Source organism: Schistocerca nitens, chromosome 9 (assembly GCF_023898315.1).
Source record: "Schistocerca nitens isolate TAMUIC-IGC-003100 chromosome 9, iqSchNite1.1, whole genome shotgun sequence".
In the NCBI taxonomy this organism is placed as follows: Eukaryota; Metazoa; Arthropoda; class Insecta; order Orthoptera; family Acrididae; genus Schistocerca; species Schistocerca nitens.
In genome coordinates, this window is record NC_064622.1 from 240804464 (window position 1) to 240826882 (window position 22419).

A 22419-nucleotide genomic window follows, 5' to 3' on the forward strand; every position below is an offset into this window, starting at 1 on the left:
ACAGGTGCACAGAGTTTTCCTGATGAATGCGCGAGGGAAGTGGAATGAACCGACCAGCTGGAGGCTTACATATTGGGCTGTTGCATTAGTTTGTAGCGTTTTTCCTAAAGTTTAATAAACCACAATATACACGTAACAGAGAGTTATGTCATCAATAATGCATTCTACTTTACGGTTTACAACAGTCTGCCAACACTGGGGTAAGTTTTCGATTCCGCTACTGTAGAAATCATGTGGTTTTGAGGTGAAGTACTCGTCCAGCCATGTTCGGAGTTCCTTTTTTATCTGGAAAGGAAATAACCTGAAGACTACTCGAAAAGAGAGCAGAAAAGGTGAAATTCTGGGATCGCAACAAGCTATGAGTAAGATGAGTGCGGAATGATTCCCCAACCCCTCTCCTGAATAGCGCTTTTTGTCAGTATAGTAGAACGAGGGCGGGCGTTATCGTGGAGTAGCATCACTTCAAGCTGTCTTCCTGATCGTTGCTCTTAGACTGCCTCTGCAAGGCGTCTCAGTTGTTGACAATAAACGTCAGTAGTCGTTAGACCTCGGGGAAACAATTTGTAACACACCACACCGTTGTTGTTCCACCAGATGCGCGACACTACCTTTGGAGAAAGTACGCAAGTCTTTGTACTGGGAGTTGCTGCTTTGCTTGGGCTCAAACATTCCTTTCATTTCCTCATTTTAGCTTAAAGAGACAATATCTTACCACCAATAACGATACAGCATAGGAATGGATGGATGGTCGGTGTTGTCCACGAGAAAATTTATGATGAGCAAGCAGAGATGCACTTATAGCCAGCCGCTGATTTTTGTGATTTTGGCTTAGAGCATGCGGTACACATAATTTTTTAAACTTCCTTATTGCATGCAAATGACGCACGATGATGTACTGATCACAGTTAATCACATCTGGCTGTTCTCCAGTACACTTACGTGGACCATTGTGCATTAGTACGTTTGAACGATCCTCATCCAAACCTGAAGGCCTTCCTGAACGTGGAGACTCACTAATGTCAAAACGACACTCTTTAAAACAAGAAAACCATTTTTACCGTTTTCTGTGCAATTGAATCATCCCTATGCATGGCGCAAATGTTTCTGGTTGCCTCTGCTCCAGCCATCCCTCTACTGAACTCAAACACAAGAACATGATGGAAATGTTCCGAGTGCTCCACTTGGCACTCCACTTTCTAGCGTCCACAGTTCATATGTAGAATCAAACAGTAACAGTTAACTACAAATAAAAAATGGCAATCGATAAATAAATCCATAGCAACTGGAATACTAACATACAAAACAAAACTGCTACGAACTTAAGGGACCATCTTAATACATGCTCTGTGGCAGGCTGTGAAACAGTGCTTTATGCTACAGCACGTAGGAATCTGGTCCACTGCTCCAGCGGAACAGTGCGGTTGCGGTGCTATACCAGCATTATTGAAGCGTCAAGAAGCTAAATCACACAGGTGGCTGGCCCGCATACACCTTGACTGCCTGATGTGGCATGCCAGCGACCGATGCCGCAAAACAGAGTACTGCTCCAGTGTTTGATTCCCTTGTCACGTAGGCATGACAACGGACGTCGAACGTATCCAGAGGTAAGCGACCAGGATCATAACATGTTGATCCAGCCCGTAAGAAAGTGTAAAAGAGACAACGATGGAACTGAAATGGGAGTCTTTGGAAGAAACACGAGGTTTTTTGTAGAAAAGCCTGTTGAGTAAACTTAGATCAGCATTCTACGGTCGCAGGTTCGAATCCTGCCTCGGGCATGGATGTGTGTGTTGTCCTTAGGTTTAAGTAGGTCCAAGTATAGGGGACTGATGACCTCTGATGTTAAGTCCCATAGTTCCTAGAGCCATTTGAACCATTTGATTTAGCAGATCAGTATCTGGGAAGGCTGTTCGACGGTTACCCTATCACCATCGTATATTTGTCGTGGGGCTCAAAAGAATGAGATAGGAGACATTGGATCACCTACAGAGTCACACAGACAGTAATTTTTTCCTTCCTCTATATGTGACTGGGGTAGGATGGAAAATCGCACATATAAGTAGCAAGTACCTCGTCCCGTCACTGTACAGCGAATTTCTACATATGAAGGGTTTATTTTAATAGTGGTACAAGTCCATTACCTCCACTTATCTGCTATAATGCTTCTGAAATTAATGATCCAAACAAACAGAAAGAGAGGTTCATCTCTAGCAAGAAGCCATATGCTTTAATATTTGTGGTGTCTCAACTGCAGATTTTTCAGAGCTCATTTAACTTTAGGACGCTGTATCTCAAAATGAACAAAAGTGGACTTGTACCACTATTGAAATAAGCCCTTCATATCACGTGAATGTAAATTTTAACAGACATACGAGAATTGCGAGACAACTCTTATCATAGTCTGCTGCAACTTTGCAGTTGTATTCTTGTAATAAGGTGAAACATTATCTATTATATGAATGACACCATGCGAAATCCGCGGGCGTGATAAATGTTATGTAAATTGAGGGTGGGTTAGGAAGAAAGGAAAGGAAAGGGAAGAAGGTATTGATATCAGCTGCCTCGGGACTTTATGCGGAATCTGTGGCGACGAGTGAAATCGCGTGCGGATACAGATTTCGTTCGAACTCCAACGGGAATCTAAAATAGGTTGGTATAGAGGACATGGACGAGGTTGGTGGACACGTGTTACTATGTGGGAATGTGGGTCGGCCGAGGGGCGTATCGACGTAGTCCGCTTATTTGCAATAAGCTGTATCCAAGTGGTGCTGTAGTTAATGCAACTGCATAGTTAGCAGGAGATCTCAGGTTTGAGTCCCGGTCCGGCAAGAATTTTGACTCGTCCCCGATGATTCCACATAAAGTCCCGATGAGGCTGAATCAATATTTCCTTCCCTTTCCTTTCGCCCTGGTCCACCCTCAGAAATATTCTCTCTTAATGATCAGACCTACTGAAAGGCACTGTAACCACTACCCGATACTGTGATAACATTGAGAGGCAAACAATGCTGAAGGTTTTCCGAATGTAGGCGGCGACAGACTGTTAAAGTATTCCGCAACCTCTGAACTAAATACCTTGTTGTTAAGATGGTGATACACAAGTAGGTTGCTTTAATACTGCAGCTGTTACACTCCTTTTCCAGACAGCCCCTAGGTATGCCGTTATTCGTAAAACAAAAGTTCTGCCATCCTGAATTATTATTCCAATAGTTGAAGTCATCACCTGGAGACGAAGAGTAAGTAATCTGTCCAGTTAGGCCATCGTAGTAGGTGCTCGAAAGCCCCTGTACGACACGTAGTATAGTCCTAGCTGCCATGGCGTCTTACCTTGAGAAACCTTGGAAACCTGAGGATGGGGTTGGTGCCCAGGTTGATCTGGAGCAGGTCTAACGGCAGCAGCGCGCTCAGGTCGAGCAGGAAGGCCCTCGAACGCAGGTAGTGGCCCGCCAGCTTCTTGGAGTCGTATACCATCAGGCCCTGCTCCAGGTAACCTGCACAAGCAAAGAACACAGACACTGTCAGGTAGCCGCATTCCCCCAAAACCTCGACGCGTAATCATAAAGTTTCTATTATCAACTCAGAAACGTTACGTCAATTAATTGTTATTTATTTGCAGATACAGTGTTACAGTCCTCATACACTTTCAAATAACTGCCTTGTAGTTATACAGCATGCTACTAAAACAACCAAGACAAATTGATGCTGTCTATTGATAAAGTAGAGAATCGGATTGTGATTAGTTTTCTGCATTTGAAGGGGGACAACTTTGCAACTGTCTATGCTGAGTTGGTGAAAGGTTTCTTTACAAATACACCATCGTACGTGGCTCGGTGACACAGACGCCTCCAGGGTGGTCAAACAAGTCAGAATGACGAATAACGAATAGTCGACGATCTAGTACTCGAAGACGTGGGTGATATTGGACAACATGAAATTCGGTCATAGATCAGTTTTCAACATCTGAACAGCATTTTGAACATTACAGAAATCGCCATCCGCTGAGTTATTTGACTGCTTGTACCTATTTGAAAAGGCCTGCCTAAGTGCGATAGCACTGGAAATTATGTGGCTAAGCCAGGGTATTTCAAATGATTTCACCATGCTCGAGTGCTGGGAGTATAACTACGACCGCGACACAAACGTAACGTGGTCATTTTTCTGAAACTGCCCACCAACATATTTCAGAGGATGATATGCAAAATCCCTTGACCAAGTAATCCTGTTATACTGTCCTGTGACTGCCGATTTTGTTTAGCGTCCCCGGTGGCTGTTTTCATTTCAGTGTTTCTTCTCTGTAGTATACTGGATGCACGATGTACGAATTCTTTTAAGAGGAATTGGCCATCATTAAAATACTGAGCCCTAACTAGAGTTGCTGCGCCGCGCGGAATGGTCACGCGGTTAGAGGCGCCATGTCACGGATTGCGCAGCCCCTCCCACCGGAGGTTCTAATCATCCCTCGGACATGGGTGTGTGTGTTGTTGTAATCATAAGTCAGGTGCACAAACTGGACACACGAATGTGGGCTTTGTGGAGGTCTTTTAGCGCCATGATCGGTCCTGGGTAAACACTGCTGTAAGAAATATTAACATTGAGCTGAAAAGGGTGCTCCAGACACCAGCAAAATCTCGCGTGAGTGTTGTTCCAGTTGATGCTATTGGTAGGTGGGGATACACTACACATGGCCTGCACCTAAATAGGAAGGGGAAAGATAGGTTAGCTTCTCTATTAGCAGATAATGTGAGGGTGGCCACAGTCACACAGGGGATGATCCCTGTGGTTAATGGGACCAGGCAGACAGATTTTTTAGGTTAAAGCCAGCGTCAAGGCAGACAATAATCAACAAAATTAAAATAGAAGAAGCTTCACGTGCAGTAAAGAGGGATAAAACTAAGAGTAGTATAAATTTACTTCATAAAAATCTCAGGGGAATAAAAAATAAAGTACATGAGCTATTAGTGTGCTTAGATGATCTCAAAAATTAGAATGAGTTTGACATATTTTGTCTGTCTGAACACAATGTAACTCTGGGGATGGAAAGTGTCAGTATAAATGGGTATAATTTAGCATCCTACACCTACAGATCTAGCATGGATAAAGGAGGAGTTGCCTTTTACACACAACAAGGATATAAGTACAAAACTGTAGGAGTAAGAAAATTTTGTGTCGATCAGCACTTCGAAGTTTGTGCATGTGAACTACAGTTAGATAATGTAGTGCTGATATTAGCAACAGTGTACAGGTTTCCATTAGGAGATTGGGAACTATTCATAAGAATGTTTGACTCCCTACTATGTTGTCTGTCAGACAAAAAGAAGAAGTTATTAATCTGTGGTGATTTCAATGTGAACTTTCTAAGCAGTTCTGACCGGAAAAGTGAATTTAAGTGTTATTAATGACATATAACCTAGAATCAGAGATCCGTTTCCCTACACGTATAGCTCAAGACTATAGCACTCTAATAGCTAATGTATTTGTGCAGGAAGAGGATGTAAAACTAACACATGATTTCCCTGTAATAAACGGATTATCAGACCAAGATGCACAAATGACTAACTTACAAAACTTGGCAGGGTGTACAGTTCATAAACCATTAAGTAAAAGTGTAAGGCTGGTCGACCTGGTATCTATACAGCACTTCAGAGAAAGTTTAAGAAGTGTTAATTGTGGAGATGGATATAATAAGCCAGATGCCAATGATAAATGCAACATATTTCTTGATTAATTTATATCCCATTTTGAGCACTGTTGCCCCCAAAATATTACTAGTTGTAACACAAAACAGTTTTCAAAGAAACCTTGGATCACTACGGCTACTAAAGTGCTTTCATAAAGGAAAAGAAAGTTTTATGACACAGCAAGAATTAGTAAAGAACCAGGACTAATTTTACACAGTAAAAATTATTATAACATACTGAGAAACGTTGTCAGAAAATCAAATATCAGAGATGAAATTGACAACACGGACAATAAAATCGAATCAGTGTGAAATGTTGTTAGAAGAGAGACAGAAAAAATAACTGCTGCGGTAGGTAGTGTTACTATTGAAGAGAATGAGACCATTTTAACCAACAGTACACAAGTAGCTAATGTACTTACCAACCATTTCTCAAGTTTATGTGAGAAAATTGGTGAGAATAGTTCAAAAGAAAAAGCCAAACAGTACACGGAAAAGTCAGCTTTGAGAAATCCTAGTCACATTAATTTTCATCTAACAACCTCTCGTAAAATAGGGAAAATCATTAAATCCTCGAAAAATAACTGTTCCTGGAGTAGATGCCACCTCTGATAAGATATTAACACAGGGTGTAACAGTTACAGCTGATGTTGTGAGGCACATCTGTAATGCATCACTAACTCAAGGTATTTTCCCAGACAGGTTAAAATATGCCATTGTCAAGCCTGTCTACAAAAAAGGGACAACAATTACCAGCCAGTAAGCTTGCTCAGAGAATATTCAAAAATTGTTGAGAAAATAACGTACTCAAAAGTGGTTAGCCATCTCAGCAGTAATGGGATACTTCGTAAATCACAGTTTGGATTTCAAAAATGCTGTCCCACTATGACAGCAATTTACAGTTTCACTGCTCACATAATAGAGTCTTTAAATAGTAGAATGACCCCAATAGGAATTTTCTGTGACTTATCCAAAGTGTTAGATTGTGTGAGCCATGACATAATGCTACAGAAATTACAATTCTATGGTATAAATGGAACAGCTTATGAGTAATTTAAGTAATACCTACAAAAGAGGAACCAAAAGATTCCTTTATATGTTTGAATGATTTAAGCAAGTTTCCCAGTTCATCTAACTGCGGTGAAATTACATGAGGTGTTCCACATGGTTGGATCATTGGTCCCCTTCTGTTCTTGATATATCTGAATGATCTCCCTTCTTATCTAAAGAAGAAGCTAAACTGTCACTGAAACTTCCTGGCAGATTAAAACATTGTGCCAGACCGAGATTCGAACTCGGGACCTTTGCCTTTCGCGGGCAAGTGCTCTACCGGCAGAAGTAAAGCTGTGAGGACGGGGCGTGAGTAGTGCTTGGGTAGCTCAGCACTTGCCCGCGAAAGGCAAATGTGCCGAGTTCGAGTCTCGGTACGGCGCACAGTTTTAATCTTCCAGGAATTTTCATATCAACGCACACTCCGCTGCAGAGTGAAAATCTCATTCTAAACTGTCATTGTTTGCTGATGATACAGGCATTACTATTAATCCATTAACTGAAACTCCAACAGAAAATTATACAAATAATGTCTTTGGAAAAGTTATTGATTGGTTTTCTGCGAATGGGCTTGCTCTGAACTTTAAAAAAACGCAGTACATCCAATTTTCTACTGCAAATAGTACACTTCCTTTAATAAATATAACACATCAAGAGAAGTCAGTAGCCAGGGTAGAGCAAAATAAGTTTTTGGGGGTACATATAGATGAGAATCTGAATTGTAAAATTCGTATTTTTGATCTTCTACAGAGACTAGCCTCACCAAATTTTGTAATCAGAATATTTGCCAATTTTGAGGATATAGAAATTAGTAAGCTAACATACTTTTAATACTTTCACTCTCTGATGTCATACGGAATAATATTTGGGAGTAACTCAATGTTTAGACAAAAAGTATTAACTGCTCAAAAGAAAGTGATTAGAATAATATGTGTGGTTCATAGTCGCACATCTTGTAGGCATTTTTAAAATGTTAGGAATTGTTACAACAGCCTCACAGTACATTTACTCAGTAATGAAATTTGTTCTCAACAACATGGTTCAAATGGTTCAAATGGCTCTGAGCACTATGGGACTCAACTGCTGTGGTCATCAGTCCCCTAGAACTTAGAACTACTTAAACCTAACTAACCTAAGGACATCACACACATCCATGCCCGAGGCAGGATTCGAACCTGCGACCGTAGCAGTCGCACGGTTCCGGACTGCGCGCCTAGAACCGCGAGACCTCAACAACATGGACCAGTTTAAAAACAACAGTGAAATTCATGTTCATGTAATACCAGAAGAAAGAAAGACTTACACTACGCTCTACTTAACCTATCTTTGACACAGAAAGGGGTGAAATACGCTGCAGTAAAACTTTTCGATAAATTTCCAGATGAAATGAAAGGTCTGACAGAGAGGAGTAACGGTTTTAAAAATAAATAGAAATCATATGTACTTGACAAGTCCTTCTATACCACAGATGAATTGTTGAATACGCATAAAAAACTATAGGCAGAATATATGCATTTTGTGCCATTTAAGGGAATGGGGTAGTAATAAAAATTTTAAGCTTAAAAGAAACCTTCATTCAGTGTGCATTTTTGTGCACTTGACACGCTCCACATCGTAATGATTACCGTGAGATTGGTCAATGAAACACTTTACTAACAAACTAACTAATGGAAAAGCACAAAAAGTCTCACTTACACAAAAATGCGAAATGGAGAGTTGCGAAAGTGTAAACGTGATATGCAATTAACAAATGTTACCCTCTCACGTGGAAATTAAAATATATTTCACTGAATAGTTTACTCATTATTTCTGTTCCGTATGTTACTAAAAAAGTTTTCCATGTTATTAAATTCATTTTACCGGTTTCAAGGTTTTAAACTGTCATCTTCAGAAGTTTGAAACACAGCGTAGTTATAATTGAATGTAGTATCTGTTGTTTGCTACTCGTATTTTGTGTATTCTTTTGAGATGTGACTGTATTTTTTGATCCTATAGCAAAGGACACCATCTACCAGTTAGTGAAAGTTTAATTATAACCACCCTGTAGGCTCAGGTCATTGGGAATCCGACGTCAAATAAGGATTGTACGATACTCCCCTTCGCCACAGAATCAATTTAGCGGATTAACACATAATACATGCGATGAATAGAAAACTAAAGACTCTAAAATTGCCAATCATACATGATACCCGATTTCTACACACAGGTTACGCAGTATCCATAAGTTCCAGACTGGTGATTTGTGGACGCAGAGGACACGCCTGGTAGTGTTCCATATACAGGGTGTTAGGGGTATAAGTGCAGATATTTTTAGTGCTGACTGAGGTCAGTGTACCGATGAACATTACATCAGTATTTACTTCATTTTTACACTAATTAGTATAGCTATTTGGAGTAGTATGTTTGTAGGTTGGTTAGTACATCGTAGCTTGAGTGGCAAGAGCAAGCCATTAATTTGGACGGCATGGCAGGTGTCCAAAAGAGGACATGAGGACATAAAATAATTAGTGCACCGTATACTGACAGGCGTTGTCCACTTAGTAGTACAGTTACAACCGCGCAAATAACATCAGGTAGTAAATAATGTAACTTATTTTCGGGAAGACTGTTAGACACAGAGAAAAAACAACTAACACACTGAAGTGGGTACATGTTAAGACACCAATGACGAAATATCTGCCCTTATACCATTAACACCCTGTTTGTTCCACCCAGCTCATATCAGGCGAATTTGGTGGTGAAGGCATCCACGTGAGTTCACGATCATCCTCTTCAAACAACTGTAACGCGAAACTTCCTGCCAGATTAAGACTCTGTGCCGGACCGAGACTCGAACTCGGGACCTTTGCCTTTCGCGAGCAAGTGCTCTACCAACTGAGCTACCAAAACCACGACTCACGCCCCGTCCTCATAGCTTTACTTCTGCCAGTACCTCGTCCCCTACCTTCCGACTTAACAGAAGCTCTCCTGCTAGTGCTCTACCAACTGAGCTACCCAAGCTCGACTCACGCCTCGTCCTCATAATTTTACTTCTGCTAGTACCTCGTCTCCTACCTTCCGAACATTACAGAGGCTCTTCTGCGAAGTTAGGAAGGTAGGAGACGAGGTACTGGCAGAAGTAAAGCTATGAGAACGGGGTGTGAGTCGTGATTGAGTAGCTCAGTTGGTAGAGCACTTGCCTGCGAAAGGCAAAGGTCCCGAGTTCGAGTCTCGGTCCGACACACAGTTTTAATTTGCCAGGAAGTTTCATTTCAGCGCACACTCCGCTGCAGAGTGAAAATAACATTCTGGAAACATCCCCCAGGCTGTGGCTAAGCCACGTCTCCGCAATATCCTTTCTTTCAGGAGTGCTAGTTCTGCAAGGTTCGCAGGAGATCTGTAAAGTTCGGAGGGCAGGAGAGGCACTGACAGAAGTAACGCTGTGAGGATGGGGCGTGAGTCGTGCCTGGGTAGCTCAGTTGGTAGAGCACTTGCCCGCGAAAGGCAAAGGTCCCGAGTTCGAGTCTCGGTCGGGCACACAGTTTTAATCTGCCAGGAAGTTCATATCAGCGCACATTCCGCTGCAGAGCGAAAATATCATTCCGGGAACTGTAACGCGATTCCGGCCTTGTGATGCGACAGTTATCCTGCTGGCAGATACCATCGCCATCAAGGAAGACACTAAGTTAGAACAGATGCGGCTGGTCCTCAATAACGTCTTCGTAGCCCACAGCTGCCATTATTACGAAGTTCTGTGGAAGCCTTGTACATTGGTCCCCATAGCATAATACTGCTCACCACTGTCAACCAGCCATGGTGCAGTGCATGTTTCGGGAAGCCGTTCACGTGGATGACGACCTATCCAGACGTGAGCATCGTCCTTTTGTAACAAGAAACACGACTGATCCGACTAGGTGACACATTTCGACTGACGAAGACTTCGATCTCAATGATTTCCTGCTCACTGCAGTCGTAACTTATGGTAACATTGGGTCAACAAGGGAATACGGGGAGGTCGTCAGTTCCAGACCCCGGTGTTCAAGAATATACACTGAACCGGTGTAATGGGGAACATTTACGCCTGTGCCAGCGTCGTACTCTATCGTCAAACTGCCACTGATGCTGCTTTACAGACACGGAAATCCTGTGAGTGCCAGGTTCTGTGATAAAGCGTGTACCTCCAACATACTGTCTCCTACTTATGGTTTCAAAATCCTTCAACCATTTTCCACAGTCTGTCACGAATGTAGCAGACGAACAACTCTGTTGCTTCCGATATGCTCGTTTCAAGGCACGCGGCCATAAGAATCCGTCTTTGTAAGACGATTTTCCCACATCGTCCATTGATGCTCGCGAGAAGGGCACGCGTATAGCTAAGTAGCTTTGCGGATGGCAGCGATCATATTGTTTTGACTTATCATCGCATATACACCACAAGTCAAGTTACAGTCCGTAGCTGTAGGTCCTTTGTAGAACTGTTAGTCGTTCCATTTTCTATTCCACTTGCAAATGGGGCCCATAAGGCCCGGACTGAGCTCTAATCTCTCTCTTCTGTGTTCCTTATTTTGCAGTCTGTCGCAAATCCTGATTGAAAAATTTTAGTGGAAGCATGAAGCGTCGCACCAAACAGAAATTCTGCAAGAGTCCTCCCAAATTCCCACACAGCTAACAATGAAGTTGCTTCAGTACACGACAGTGTCATGAGCTAGCCGAGATATCACTTATGCAAATGAATAAGAGGAAAGTTCCCATCACACTTACCTAACGCATTCCTGATATTACTTACGGGTCTGACAAAGAGAAGCATTGCAGGAAAACGAATTTTGTCCTGTTATCCAACAATATTCGAGCGAATCATAAGTCTGTGAACCTATTCCATACACTAGAACCTGTGTTGTCTACAGAAATTTCTTTGTTGGTGGGTAGCAGGAGAGTATACCCTCTCGTTGCAGAGGCTAATAGCCTGCACGTTTTCAAATTAGAATGTACACAGCAGAATTACTAACCGAATAGTTCTTTCCAAGACCCAGTGCAGTAACATCACCGATTACGAAATATGGACGACTCCGCTGGCTGGGAGACGTTTATTGAAGGAATATAAAGAGATTAGATTAGATTAGATTAGTTTTCGTTTCATAGATCCGTGCTGAGGAGATCCTCGTGGATGTGGAACATGTCAATTTTTATTTTTTTTTAAGCTGAAATAACAATACTAATAGTATGAATATATACAATACATCATTTGTTTCTATTAAAAAATTCGTCAATGGAGTAGAAGGAGTTGGCCACTAGTAAGTCTTTCTGGCTCGTTTTAAACTGATCTTTATTTGTAACTAAATTTTTTTATGTTTACTGGCAAATTATTGAAGATGAGTGTTCCTGGCCGGCCGCGGTGGTCTAGCGGTTCTGGCGCTGCAGTCCGGAACCGCGGGACTGCTACGGTCGCGGGTTCGAATCCTGCCTCGGGCATGGGTGTGTGTGATGTTCTTAGGTTAGTTAGGTTTAAGTAGTTCTAAGTTCTAGGGGACTTATGACCTAAGATGTTGAGTCCCATAGTGCTCAGAGCCATTTGATTTGAGTGTTCCTGAGTAGTGGACCCCTTTTTGAACTAAAGTAAGTGCTTTTAAGTCCTTGTGCAGATCATTTTTGTTCCTGGTATTGTATGTATGAACTGAGCTGTTTGTTGGAATAAGATATATATTATTTAGGACAAATTTCATTAATGAGTAAATATACTGAGAGGCAGTAGTTAGTATACCCAGTTCTTTGAAGAGGTTTCTACAGGACGTCCGTGAATTTACTCCACAAATAATACGTATTACACGCTTTTGGACTCTGAAAACTTTTGTTTGACTTGAAGAGTTACCCAAAACTATTATACCATACGACATTATGGAATGAAAGTAGGTAAAGTATGCAAGGTTTTTCATTTTTATGTCTCCTATGTCTGCTAACACTCGAATTGCAAATACAGATTTGTTAAGGCGTTTCTGCAGTTCTGTGGTGTGCTCTTCCCAACTGAGTTTATTATCAAGTTGTAATCCCAGGAATTTAAGACTGTCAACCTCTTCTATCTGCTCTTCTTCGTATTTTATGCATATGCTGGGTGGAAACCTCTTACAGGTTCTGAATTGCATATAGTGAGTCTTTTGAAAGTTTAATGTCAGTGAGTTGGCTTGAAACCATTTATTAATATCCATGAAAATATCATTAGCAGATCTTTCTAGAACTACACTTGACATACTATTTATTACAATACTTGTGTCATCTGCAAACAAAACGAACTCTGCTTCTGGCAGATAGCAGCGTGATGTCACGCTGAGAAGGACTGCATATGAAAAGTAACATTACTTGATTTAAAAGAATCGTAAGCGTATGAAATGAAGAGTTTGACATAAATACCAGCATCTGAGAGACTCTTATTTCATAGTCTTGAATGGTGCTTTTTCTGGGATGTGTTTGCACGACAGTATGTGGTAGTTAAGGTGATCCTTGGGACTTTCACCAGGATTCAACTAATGAAACATATCGATCAGACGTTGCTGAGCTGACTCCAGCCGTAATATCGAACGCAGTTCCATTGAGGACAAGAAATTGAGACTCCTATTCGGCCGGATTGGAATTCAAATACCCGTCGACCATCCGAATTTATGCACTTCCTGACAAAAAAATGTGAAGAAGGCAAAAGATACGGTCGGATGTCAATGTAACTTTTGATACATGTACACATCGTCGGTGGGTATATGTTGCAACTCTCTCTGACTGTATGGCCACCAAATGCATTAGTGTTGTTAGTGTTTAGTGCTGTTATCAGCCTTGGTAAAGGGGCATGAGTAGAGTCACTTCAGAGATCACTGTGAAGGACACTGACTTGCTGCATACTCATGTGAAACAGCGTTGGCGGCACCTGACTGAGTTCGAAAGTGTCCTCATAGTGGATCTCCATTAGTCGGCTGGTCGAAATGTGCAGTATCAGTGTTTGAGGAGCATGCGGATGTGATCCGATGTTGGACGGAATGGGAACGTAAGGGCAGACATACCCTTCGTGCCTGACCACCAAAAGGGGGAATCGCCGTGTTCTGCTCCAAACCTACCATATTTTCTGCACAGCTTAGTCTGCCATATGAGGATAAGTGGTCAACTCCCTGAAACTTTCTGTGTCGTCCCACTAGCAGCAACCGGACGCGGGATTCACCGTCGCATGCTTAAGCTGCCTTTAACACCAAAACACCATCGGTAGCGTTTGGAGTGATATCACGACTGGAAAACGAGGTTTGGAGAGGCAGAGCGTTGCTACTCCTGGCTTCGTTGCGTAGGGAGTCAACAGGTACGACTTAGGGTCACGGATGGTGTTGATTGAGGAAACCCTGAAGGTACGTCAAGGACATACTACGTCTTATGAGCTAACTGTCATGAGACAGTTGTGATTTCTCTACAGGACAATGCACTCCTCACACTGTACATGTCTTTATGAACTGATGTTGAGGTACTACTGTGACCAGCAATTTGCCCATCTTTGTCCCAGATGCAACATGTTTGTGACCATCTCGGCCGTCAACTTCATTTCAGCGACGATATACAGGATATTAAGGACTTGCTACTACTGTTATGGGCCGTCTTACCTCCGGAGAGATCAAAACAGTTTTATGATGCCGTTCCCACAATAACGAGTGCATGCATTCAGGTCAGAGGGTGTGCAAAGCCATACTGATAAGTGGGCTCATACTGACAAGTTCTTTGTAAATTTGGCACGAGTTCGTCATCACTGATAAAACATCACATACCCTAGCTCCAGCTGTTATGAGTTAACTGACAAAGGAACGCATAATTCTAATCATCCGTCTTGCTCAAAATGATTGAAACTGTAGGCACATCCACAGACATATTTAAAGATGCTGTGATATAGGCTGGTGGTGGTAACTGAACAGTGCTTATGCCGTCCATAACGTAGCTGCCACACGAAGAACAGTGTGTAGGATCAGGGATACAAACATTTCGAAGCAGGTGTGTTGCAAACACTTTGAGCGGCGGCCTTCGACGTTACCACAGTTTTTGCCTTCAAAAATGTTCAGGATAATCCTAGATTACAGAAATATAATCATAATGGATTAAACAGGAACTGCAGGGAACTCAAAGCGAAACTGCTGTAAGACGTGACGAAATTGAAAATGAAATTGTCGTCTAAAGGACCGACTCAAAACAATCCTCGGTGAAATTAGAAACAAGGGCTGTAACATTATGATGGAATAAGAAGTCCACAGGTAAGCTCACTGGAGAAAGGGGTGAGTGAAAAGACTGCACTGCAGGCATTTACGTGGAGGAGGACTTTCAAGATGACGTGACTGAGAAACACGTTCGAGTCGATGTGGAAAACATAGGGGCTTCAGCATTAAGGTCAGAGTTTGACAGAACTTTGGAAGACTTGCAGTCAAATAAGGCGGAAGGAATAGATAAAGTTTCTTCGGAACTTCTGAAATCGTTTGGGGAAGTAGTAACCAAGTGATCATTCTAGTCGGTGTTTAGATTTTGAAGATAAAATATCATCCACACATTTCGAAAATAACAACGGAAATAAATACAAAAACTATCGTACAATCAGCTTAACGGTTCATGCACTCAAGTTGCTGACTATAACATACAGAAAAATGGAAAAATAAGGGCACCAGAGAGACAATGCTGACGATGTGACTCATAATGAAAGCAAAACTCAAGAAGAATGAAGACACGGTTTGTCGACCTGGAATGTCTTCTACCCTGTAAAATGGTGCGAGATGTTCGAAATTCTGAGTGACATAGGAGCAAACTCTAAGGAAAAAACCAAGAGGATGTACTCGGGACAACAATTGTGTAAGAAAGGGATGTTGTCTTTCGACTCTACTGTGGAATCTATAAATTGAAGAAGCTATGACGGAAAGATTCAAGAGCGGGATTAAAATTCATAGCAAGGATATCAGTAATACGCTGATGACACAGCTATTATCAGTGAAAGCGAAGAAGATCCACAGGACTTATTTAGTGATGTAATGAACAGTCGAATGAGTATGGAATACGGATTGACAAAACCAAGGAAAGAGGAAATTAAGGAAGACTAGTAGAAATGAATTTAGTGATGAAATTATCAAAACTTTCGACCACAAATTAGACGAAGTTAAGAACATTGACTACCTTAGAAGCAAAATAACACATGACGGTACCTTTTGAGTACAGCATTGTATGGGAATGAATCATGGATATGAGAAAAGACGATTATCGAAGCGCCTGAGATGTTTTGCTCTGACATCAATCAATTTCTCAACCGTTGATTGAACCTGGGGAAAAATTGGACATGGAAGGGGGCAGATATGTAAGGTGGCAGCTCGAATGAATATCCATTTCGCACCTTACATGATATTTTATATGTCATAACAAGTAGAGGAATATGTCACCTGACATACTGCAGCGATAATGAGCAGGTTTGCCGATCAAAATGTGCAGTATGTAATGCAAAGGGATGACACTCGATTCGGCAGTATTAACACACCGAACAAAAATCCTGCATGTCAATGAGAAATAGGTGAAAAAAGCAGCTGGAAGAAACGTTTTAGTTTGGAGGCAGACACAAGATGTGCCATCACGGCCTGCATACAATGGAAGGGTTCTAACAGGGGTGGTGACCTATAGTGAGAGGGACAATGAACGCCCCAGGCGATACGTTGAGGGGAGCAGGTAGTAGCGCAGAGATCCTTGCGGTGGAGAAATTCTTTACAAAACTGCGTTGGGGAGTTTCGAGATGAATACAAACAGACCAGCGACGGAGTTGATCACGTGAAATACCCATGGTATGCTCATGATGTACGCGTGTAACTTTTAGCCATCAGGAATGGACATAAAATGTCCGATTGGTTGACATAAACTTTGAAGGAGTAAAAAGGGGCGATATTTCGACAAAGTTTAAAGGTAGGCCCTTTGTGATTGGCAGAGGTAGTTCCACAAGATGAACAGAACGCTCCCATTGGTCTGCAAAAGCCGTGACATGAAGCATGAAGGGACCCGGGTGGGGGACAGTTGCCTACGAAAGACGCAAGACCGAAAGCTTCAGAGACTTTCCTCTGAACCAGCGTCAAGTGTAGAACAGGGCGCATCACGCTCTGTATGACGGCAAAAGAGGAATTTTGAACACTGCTTTCAGTCTGGCTGACATTCAGCTAGAAATTAGCTGAAGAGTCGTTGAGCCTCAATAGCGGAGAAACGGAACAGCCACATAGTTAATTGTTCATGCGAGAACTGTGAGGGAGTTGAAGCATACACGCTGCTCCATCTAAGCACGTGTATGTTGTCATATTTTCCCGATTAGGGATGAGTGCATGTTTTGTTGCCTAACGAGGAACACAGGACAGTTTCAGCTGATAAAATCAGAAAAGATTTTGATTAGCTTTTTATAGGATTTTCAGAGGGTGAGAGCAGCTGTGCAGCCGACAGCACGTCGTGGCTGAAGGTAAACGCCACTGGCAGAGGCGTAAACTTGTTGGTTCACCAGCTTGCATCCACAGTGAACTCGAAGAACGTTAAGTTATCTTTTGCTCATCTTGTCACAAAAACTAACCATCCTCTGTAGACTTGATTGTCATCCTAAATAGTACCGAATTTACAACGGGAATCGGATGATTTGTCGTAATGTTGGCCAACTTCACTGTGTATAACTAAGAAAAAACTTGCAGAGAACCTTCTATTTAAATTTGATGTTGTTGTGTTCAGTGTTGTTTCTGCTAAACAGGATCTAATACGTTATATTGACAACTGTTCTGAAATTGTCATGGCACAATCTATGTAAACTTGTGTGCTCCTTTAACAACAAAATAGGAATAAATCAGTTTTACAGCTAAACACCAATGTGCTCTGTCTACATCTACATCTACATCTACATCTATACTCCGCGAGCCACCTTACGGTGTGTGGCGGAGGGTACTTATTGTACCACTATCTGATCCCCCCTTCCCTGTTCCATTCACGAATTGTGCGTGGGAAGAACGACTGCTTGTAAGTCTCCGTATTTGCTCTAATTTCTCGGATCTTTTCGTTGTGATCATTACGCGAGATATATGTGGGCGGTAGTAATATGTTGCCCATCTCTTCCCGGAATGTGCTCTCTCGTAATTTCGATAATAAACCTCTCCGTATTGCGTAACGCCTTTCTTGAAGTGTCGTAGAATAAGGGTCCACTCCTAACCCCAATCACTGATTCTAGTGACGCTAACGCACTCACAGGGTGTTTTCGATGATGTATGACAAACATGAAAAGGAATGGAGTGTCAGAAATTTACTCAACACTGTTTTGTAAGAAAACTGTCGTGTTTCTTCCAAAGAGGCCCCTTTGAGTTCCATCATTGTCTCTTTTACACTTTGTTATGGCTCAGATAAATATGTTAAGATCCTTGTCGCGTATCTTTCCAACTGGGTCGATGTCCGTTATCAAGTCTGCGTGATAAAGGAACCAAACACTGGTGCAGTACTCTGTGTTGCGGCATCGGTCTCAGGGATGCCACAGCCGTCAGTCCAGGTGTATGCGGGCCTGCCACTTGTATAATTCAGCTTCCTGATGCTCCAATAATGCTGGTCTAGAAACGCTTCGTTCTGCTGGAGCAGTGGACTAGATTGCTGCATGCTGTGGCGGCTGCTTGGCGGGACTGTGCTACTGCCACAAAGCTAGTATTACATTGGTCCCTGAGTTCATTACGTTTCTGTTTTGCTCGTTAGTATTCCGGTTGTTATGGATTTATCTCTCTATTGTCATTTTTTGTTTGTAGTTAACTATTGCTGTTTGAGTCTACATATTGGAGAAGCAGATAACAATAACGTGTGCTATTCACTCTGCATATCTTTGATCTTTGGGGGTCCGAGTTCCTCCTACGGTGCCGCACGGGTACCGTCGTCGTACCGGTACCGTTGCCTAACGGTAAGTCACAACACTAACGCCTTAGCTCCACGGCGCACAGCCTGAACATCATTCCTGTGAAGTTGGCAAGTAGCTGCAGTCTACGCCGGGTCAAGCTTTTGCAGATGACTGTTCAGGCCTTTGGAACTGGCAAAATGGATCCAATAAATTTTTTGTGCTGCTGTCGACTGATTTTTAATTTAGTGAAAAATTACATAAACTTATTTAAAATAGCCCACGTGGCTAAGTTCTTACTGTGGTGTCAAACAAACTATATAAATTAGACGCCTGAGTAAAAATTCTACAAATCATGACTTCTTAAAAAAACACTTACGAGCAGTGGGGCGCTACTGCACAGATTGTAAGACTAGTGTTACCAGCCTTAGAAATATGTGATTCCTTCGGTGATCAAATTTTTGAGTAAAATAGCAGATAAAAGCTTAATAATTTTGATAATGAGAGAAACCAAACCCCCATCCGTCTGACCTGTGTTTAGGCCATTATACGAACCATTTTTGATGAGCGTTCTACTATTCGACTCAATGCGCCACAAATGCAACAACGACGACCTAGCTACAGGGCAATATGAACCTGTCACAAGATAACACGTTATTAATATAGCAATGATTGATGACTTGATAAAGCGTTACCCTGTCATATACCTAAGTAAGTGATAATCCGAGCTGAAATAAACAAATTCGGCGCTAACTTCGTATACAGAGAATTAAAGACAGGAAAACTTTCTCTGGACATCCACGAGCAAAATAATTATGTACGCCTCTACGGTTCAAATGTACAATATTTGATCTGTTGTAGAGAATATGACTGTAGGAAACCGCTGCCACCAATTCTTCCGTGTTGCCACCATTAGTACGGAAGAGAAATGGAGATCTCGTGAACCAACATCTGAGACTGAGAGTAATTACGCAATCTGTGAGGTCGACATCTGGTGTACTATACAGGTAGAGTTCCAGTGACTTGTGGAGTCTAAGGTTTGACAGCTTAGAGTCTTTATCCTTGACAGAGCTGAAGCAAGACACCACTATCAGTATCAACTACGTATCGTCTACCATTAACAGGTGTTTTGTAATGTTCTGGTAGGCATGCTTTCGGATTGTTGTCTTCTTGATACAGCATGTCGATAATATACACTCCTGGAAATTGAAATAAGAACACCGTGAAGTCATTTTCCCAGGAAGGGGAAACTTTATTGACACATTACTGGGGTCAGATCCATCACATGATCACACTGACAGAACCACAGGCACATAGACACAGGCAACAGAGCATGCACAATGTCGGCACTAGTACAGTGTATATCCACCTTTCACAGCAATGCAGGCTGCTATTCTCCCATGGAGACGATCGTAGAGATGCTGGATGTAGTCCTGTGGAACGGCTTGCCATGCCATTTCCACCTGGCGCCTCAGTTGGACCAGCGTTCGTGCTGGACGTGCAGACCGCGTGAGACAACGCTTCATCCAGTCCCAAACATGCTCAATGGGGGACAGATCCGGAGATCTTGCTGGCCAGGGTAGTTGACTTAAACCTTCTAGAACACGTTGGGTGGCACGGGATACATGCGGACGTGCATTGTCCTGTTGGAACAACAAGTTCCCTTGCCGGTCTAGGAATGGTAGAACGATGGGTTCGATGACGGTTTGGATGTACCGTGCACTATTCAGTGTCCCCTCGACGATCACCAGTGGTGTACGGCCAGTATAGGAGATCGCTCCCCACACCATGATGCCGGGTGTTGGCCCTGTGTGCCTCGGTCGTATGCAGTCGTGATTGTGGCGCTCACCTGCACGGCGCCAAACACGCATACGACCATCATTGGCACCAAGGCAGAAGCGACTCTCATCGCTGAAGACGACACGTCTCCATTCGTCCCTCCATTCACGCCTGTCGCGACACCACTGGAGGCGGGCTGCACGATGTTGGGGCGTGAGCGGAAGACGGCCTAACGGTGTGCGGGACCGTAGCCCAGCTTCATGGAGACGGTTGCGAATAGTCCTCGCCGATACCCCAGGAGCAACAGTGTCCCTAATTTGCTGGGAAGTGGCGGTGCGGTCCCCTACGGCACTGCGTAGGATCCTACGGTCTTGGCGTGCATCCGTGCGTCGCTGCGGTCCGGTCCCAGGTCGACGGGCACGTGCATCTTCCGCCGACCACTGGCGACAACATCGATGTACTGTGGAGACCTCACGCCCCACGTGTTGAGCAATTCGGCGGTACGTCCACCCGGCCTCCCGCATGTCCACTATACGCCCTCGCTCAAAGTCCGTCAACTGCACATACGGTTCACGTCCACGCTGTCGCGGCATGCTACCAGTGTTAAAGACTGCGATGGAGCTCCGTATGCCACGGCAAACTGGCTGACACTGACGGCGGCGGTGCACAAATGCTGCGCAGCTAGCGCCATTCGACGGCCAACACCGCGGTTCGTGGTGTGTCCGCTGTGCCGTGCGTGTGATCATTGCTTGTACAGCCATCTCGCAGTGTCCGGAGCAAGTATGGTGGGTCTGACACACCGGTGTCAATGTGTTCTTTTTTCCATTTCCAGGAGTGTAGATAATTGTCAGCATCAGGTGCCCCATAGCGTACTGAACCGGCGGAGAAAATACTCTTCCTTTATTCCTGCCGAATACCCCCTCTCTTCACCTTTGTATCATTATCGATGCGGTCTTCCGTACCTCGCCCGCACCCGAGCGCTCGTAGCTCGTTCAAAGCGTTCCGCAATTGGTCCCACCGGCAATAACTGGCTTCGAAGTGGCAGATAAGTAGGTAATTTCTCCGTTTATGGCTTGGACTAAGCTTTCTGGCGCTCTTTTATCGATTTTAACGCCCTGCTCAGATTGCAGCCGGCGACCGTCTCTATAGGATTCTCATCCAAATTTATCTGCATTACCTCATTAATAACCCTGTGCCAGAACCTTGACATCTGAGCCACGGCTTTTGTAGAGCCATAATCCATGAGGTGATTAAGTTATACATAGGTTTCAGCTACAGATGGCTTGCTGGAGGTAAGTGTTGAGTCCGTACTCTTACCTCCAGTGTTCCAGATGTTTGCTGGTTTACGACATACCACACTGATGAGGAATGATCGACTCTCCTCACTTTCGGACGTCGAAGACATCCTTAGGTAGTCAGAAAGCTCAACGTACAGATGGGGATATCAGCCACTGGCACAGTACTGGGACGCCTATCACCTTCAGTGCTAGCGACCCTCAGACAGGGGGAGAAGCGCTAAAGAGCTGACGGAATACGGAACCCAAACCCAGGATTGCAGATAGACGGAAGGGAACGATAATCGGCATGTATAAATGGGAGAGCAACCTCCTCATTTTTCAGTGCGTCACCGAACACCTGTTGGTGACAACGAGCTACGTTGTCGGAATATGCAGATGACAAAAAAATCTGATAGCAGAGCCACGAGTTATTACGTCTCACCAGTGCCTTGATAACACAATATCTTACATTAACAAGTCTTGATAATCACGTGTTATCTTGAAACGTTACCTTCATTATCGTCGAACTTGAACCGCCCTTTTCCTACATTCGTAAGAACAGTATTCAGTTGCCCAGATCACTCCAGAAACGTGATCGCTATGGACATTACATAGCCCCGAATCTACATCACATGACCCCGAAAATTGACTAGATTATCTATCACATACCCCATGATGGTTCAAATGGCTCTGAGCACTATGGGACTTAACTTCTGAAGTCAGCAGTCCCGTAGAACTTAGAACTACTTAAATCTAACTAACCTAAGGACATCAAACACATCCATGCTCGA

At 43.2% G+C, this 22419-nt stretch overlaps 1 protein-coding gene and 1 non-coding gene across 2 annotated transcripts in view; one reads left to right on the forward strand and one right to left on the reverse strand.

The window, feature by feature from the left end:
• The window catches only part of LOC126204156 (uncharacterized), a 1030415-nt gene that overhangs the window by 675072 nt on the left and 332924 nt on the right, over window positions 1-22419 (reverse strand). Inside the window, exon 5 of the mRNA XM_049938564.1 lies at window positions 3328-3491. Coding sequence (XP_049794521.1) covers window positions 3328-3491 — 164 coding nt within the window. The remainder of the gene's footprint in view (window positions 1-3327; window positions 3492-22419) is intronic.
• Trnas-cga (transfer RNA serine (anticodon CGA)) lies at window positions 10171-10243 on the forward strand. The gene has a single exon. It is a non-coding gene; the product is annotated as a tRNA-Ser (tRNA).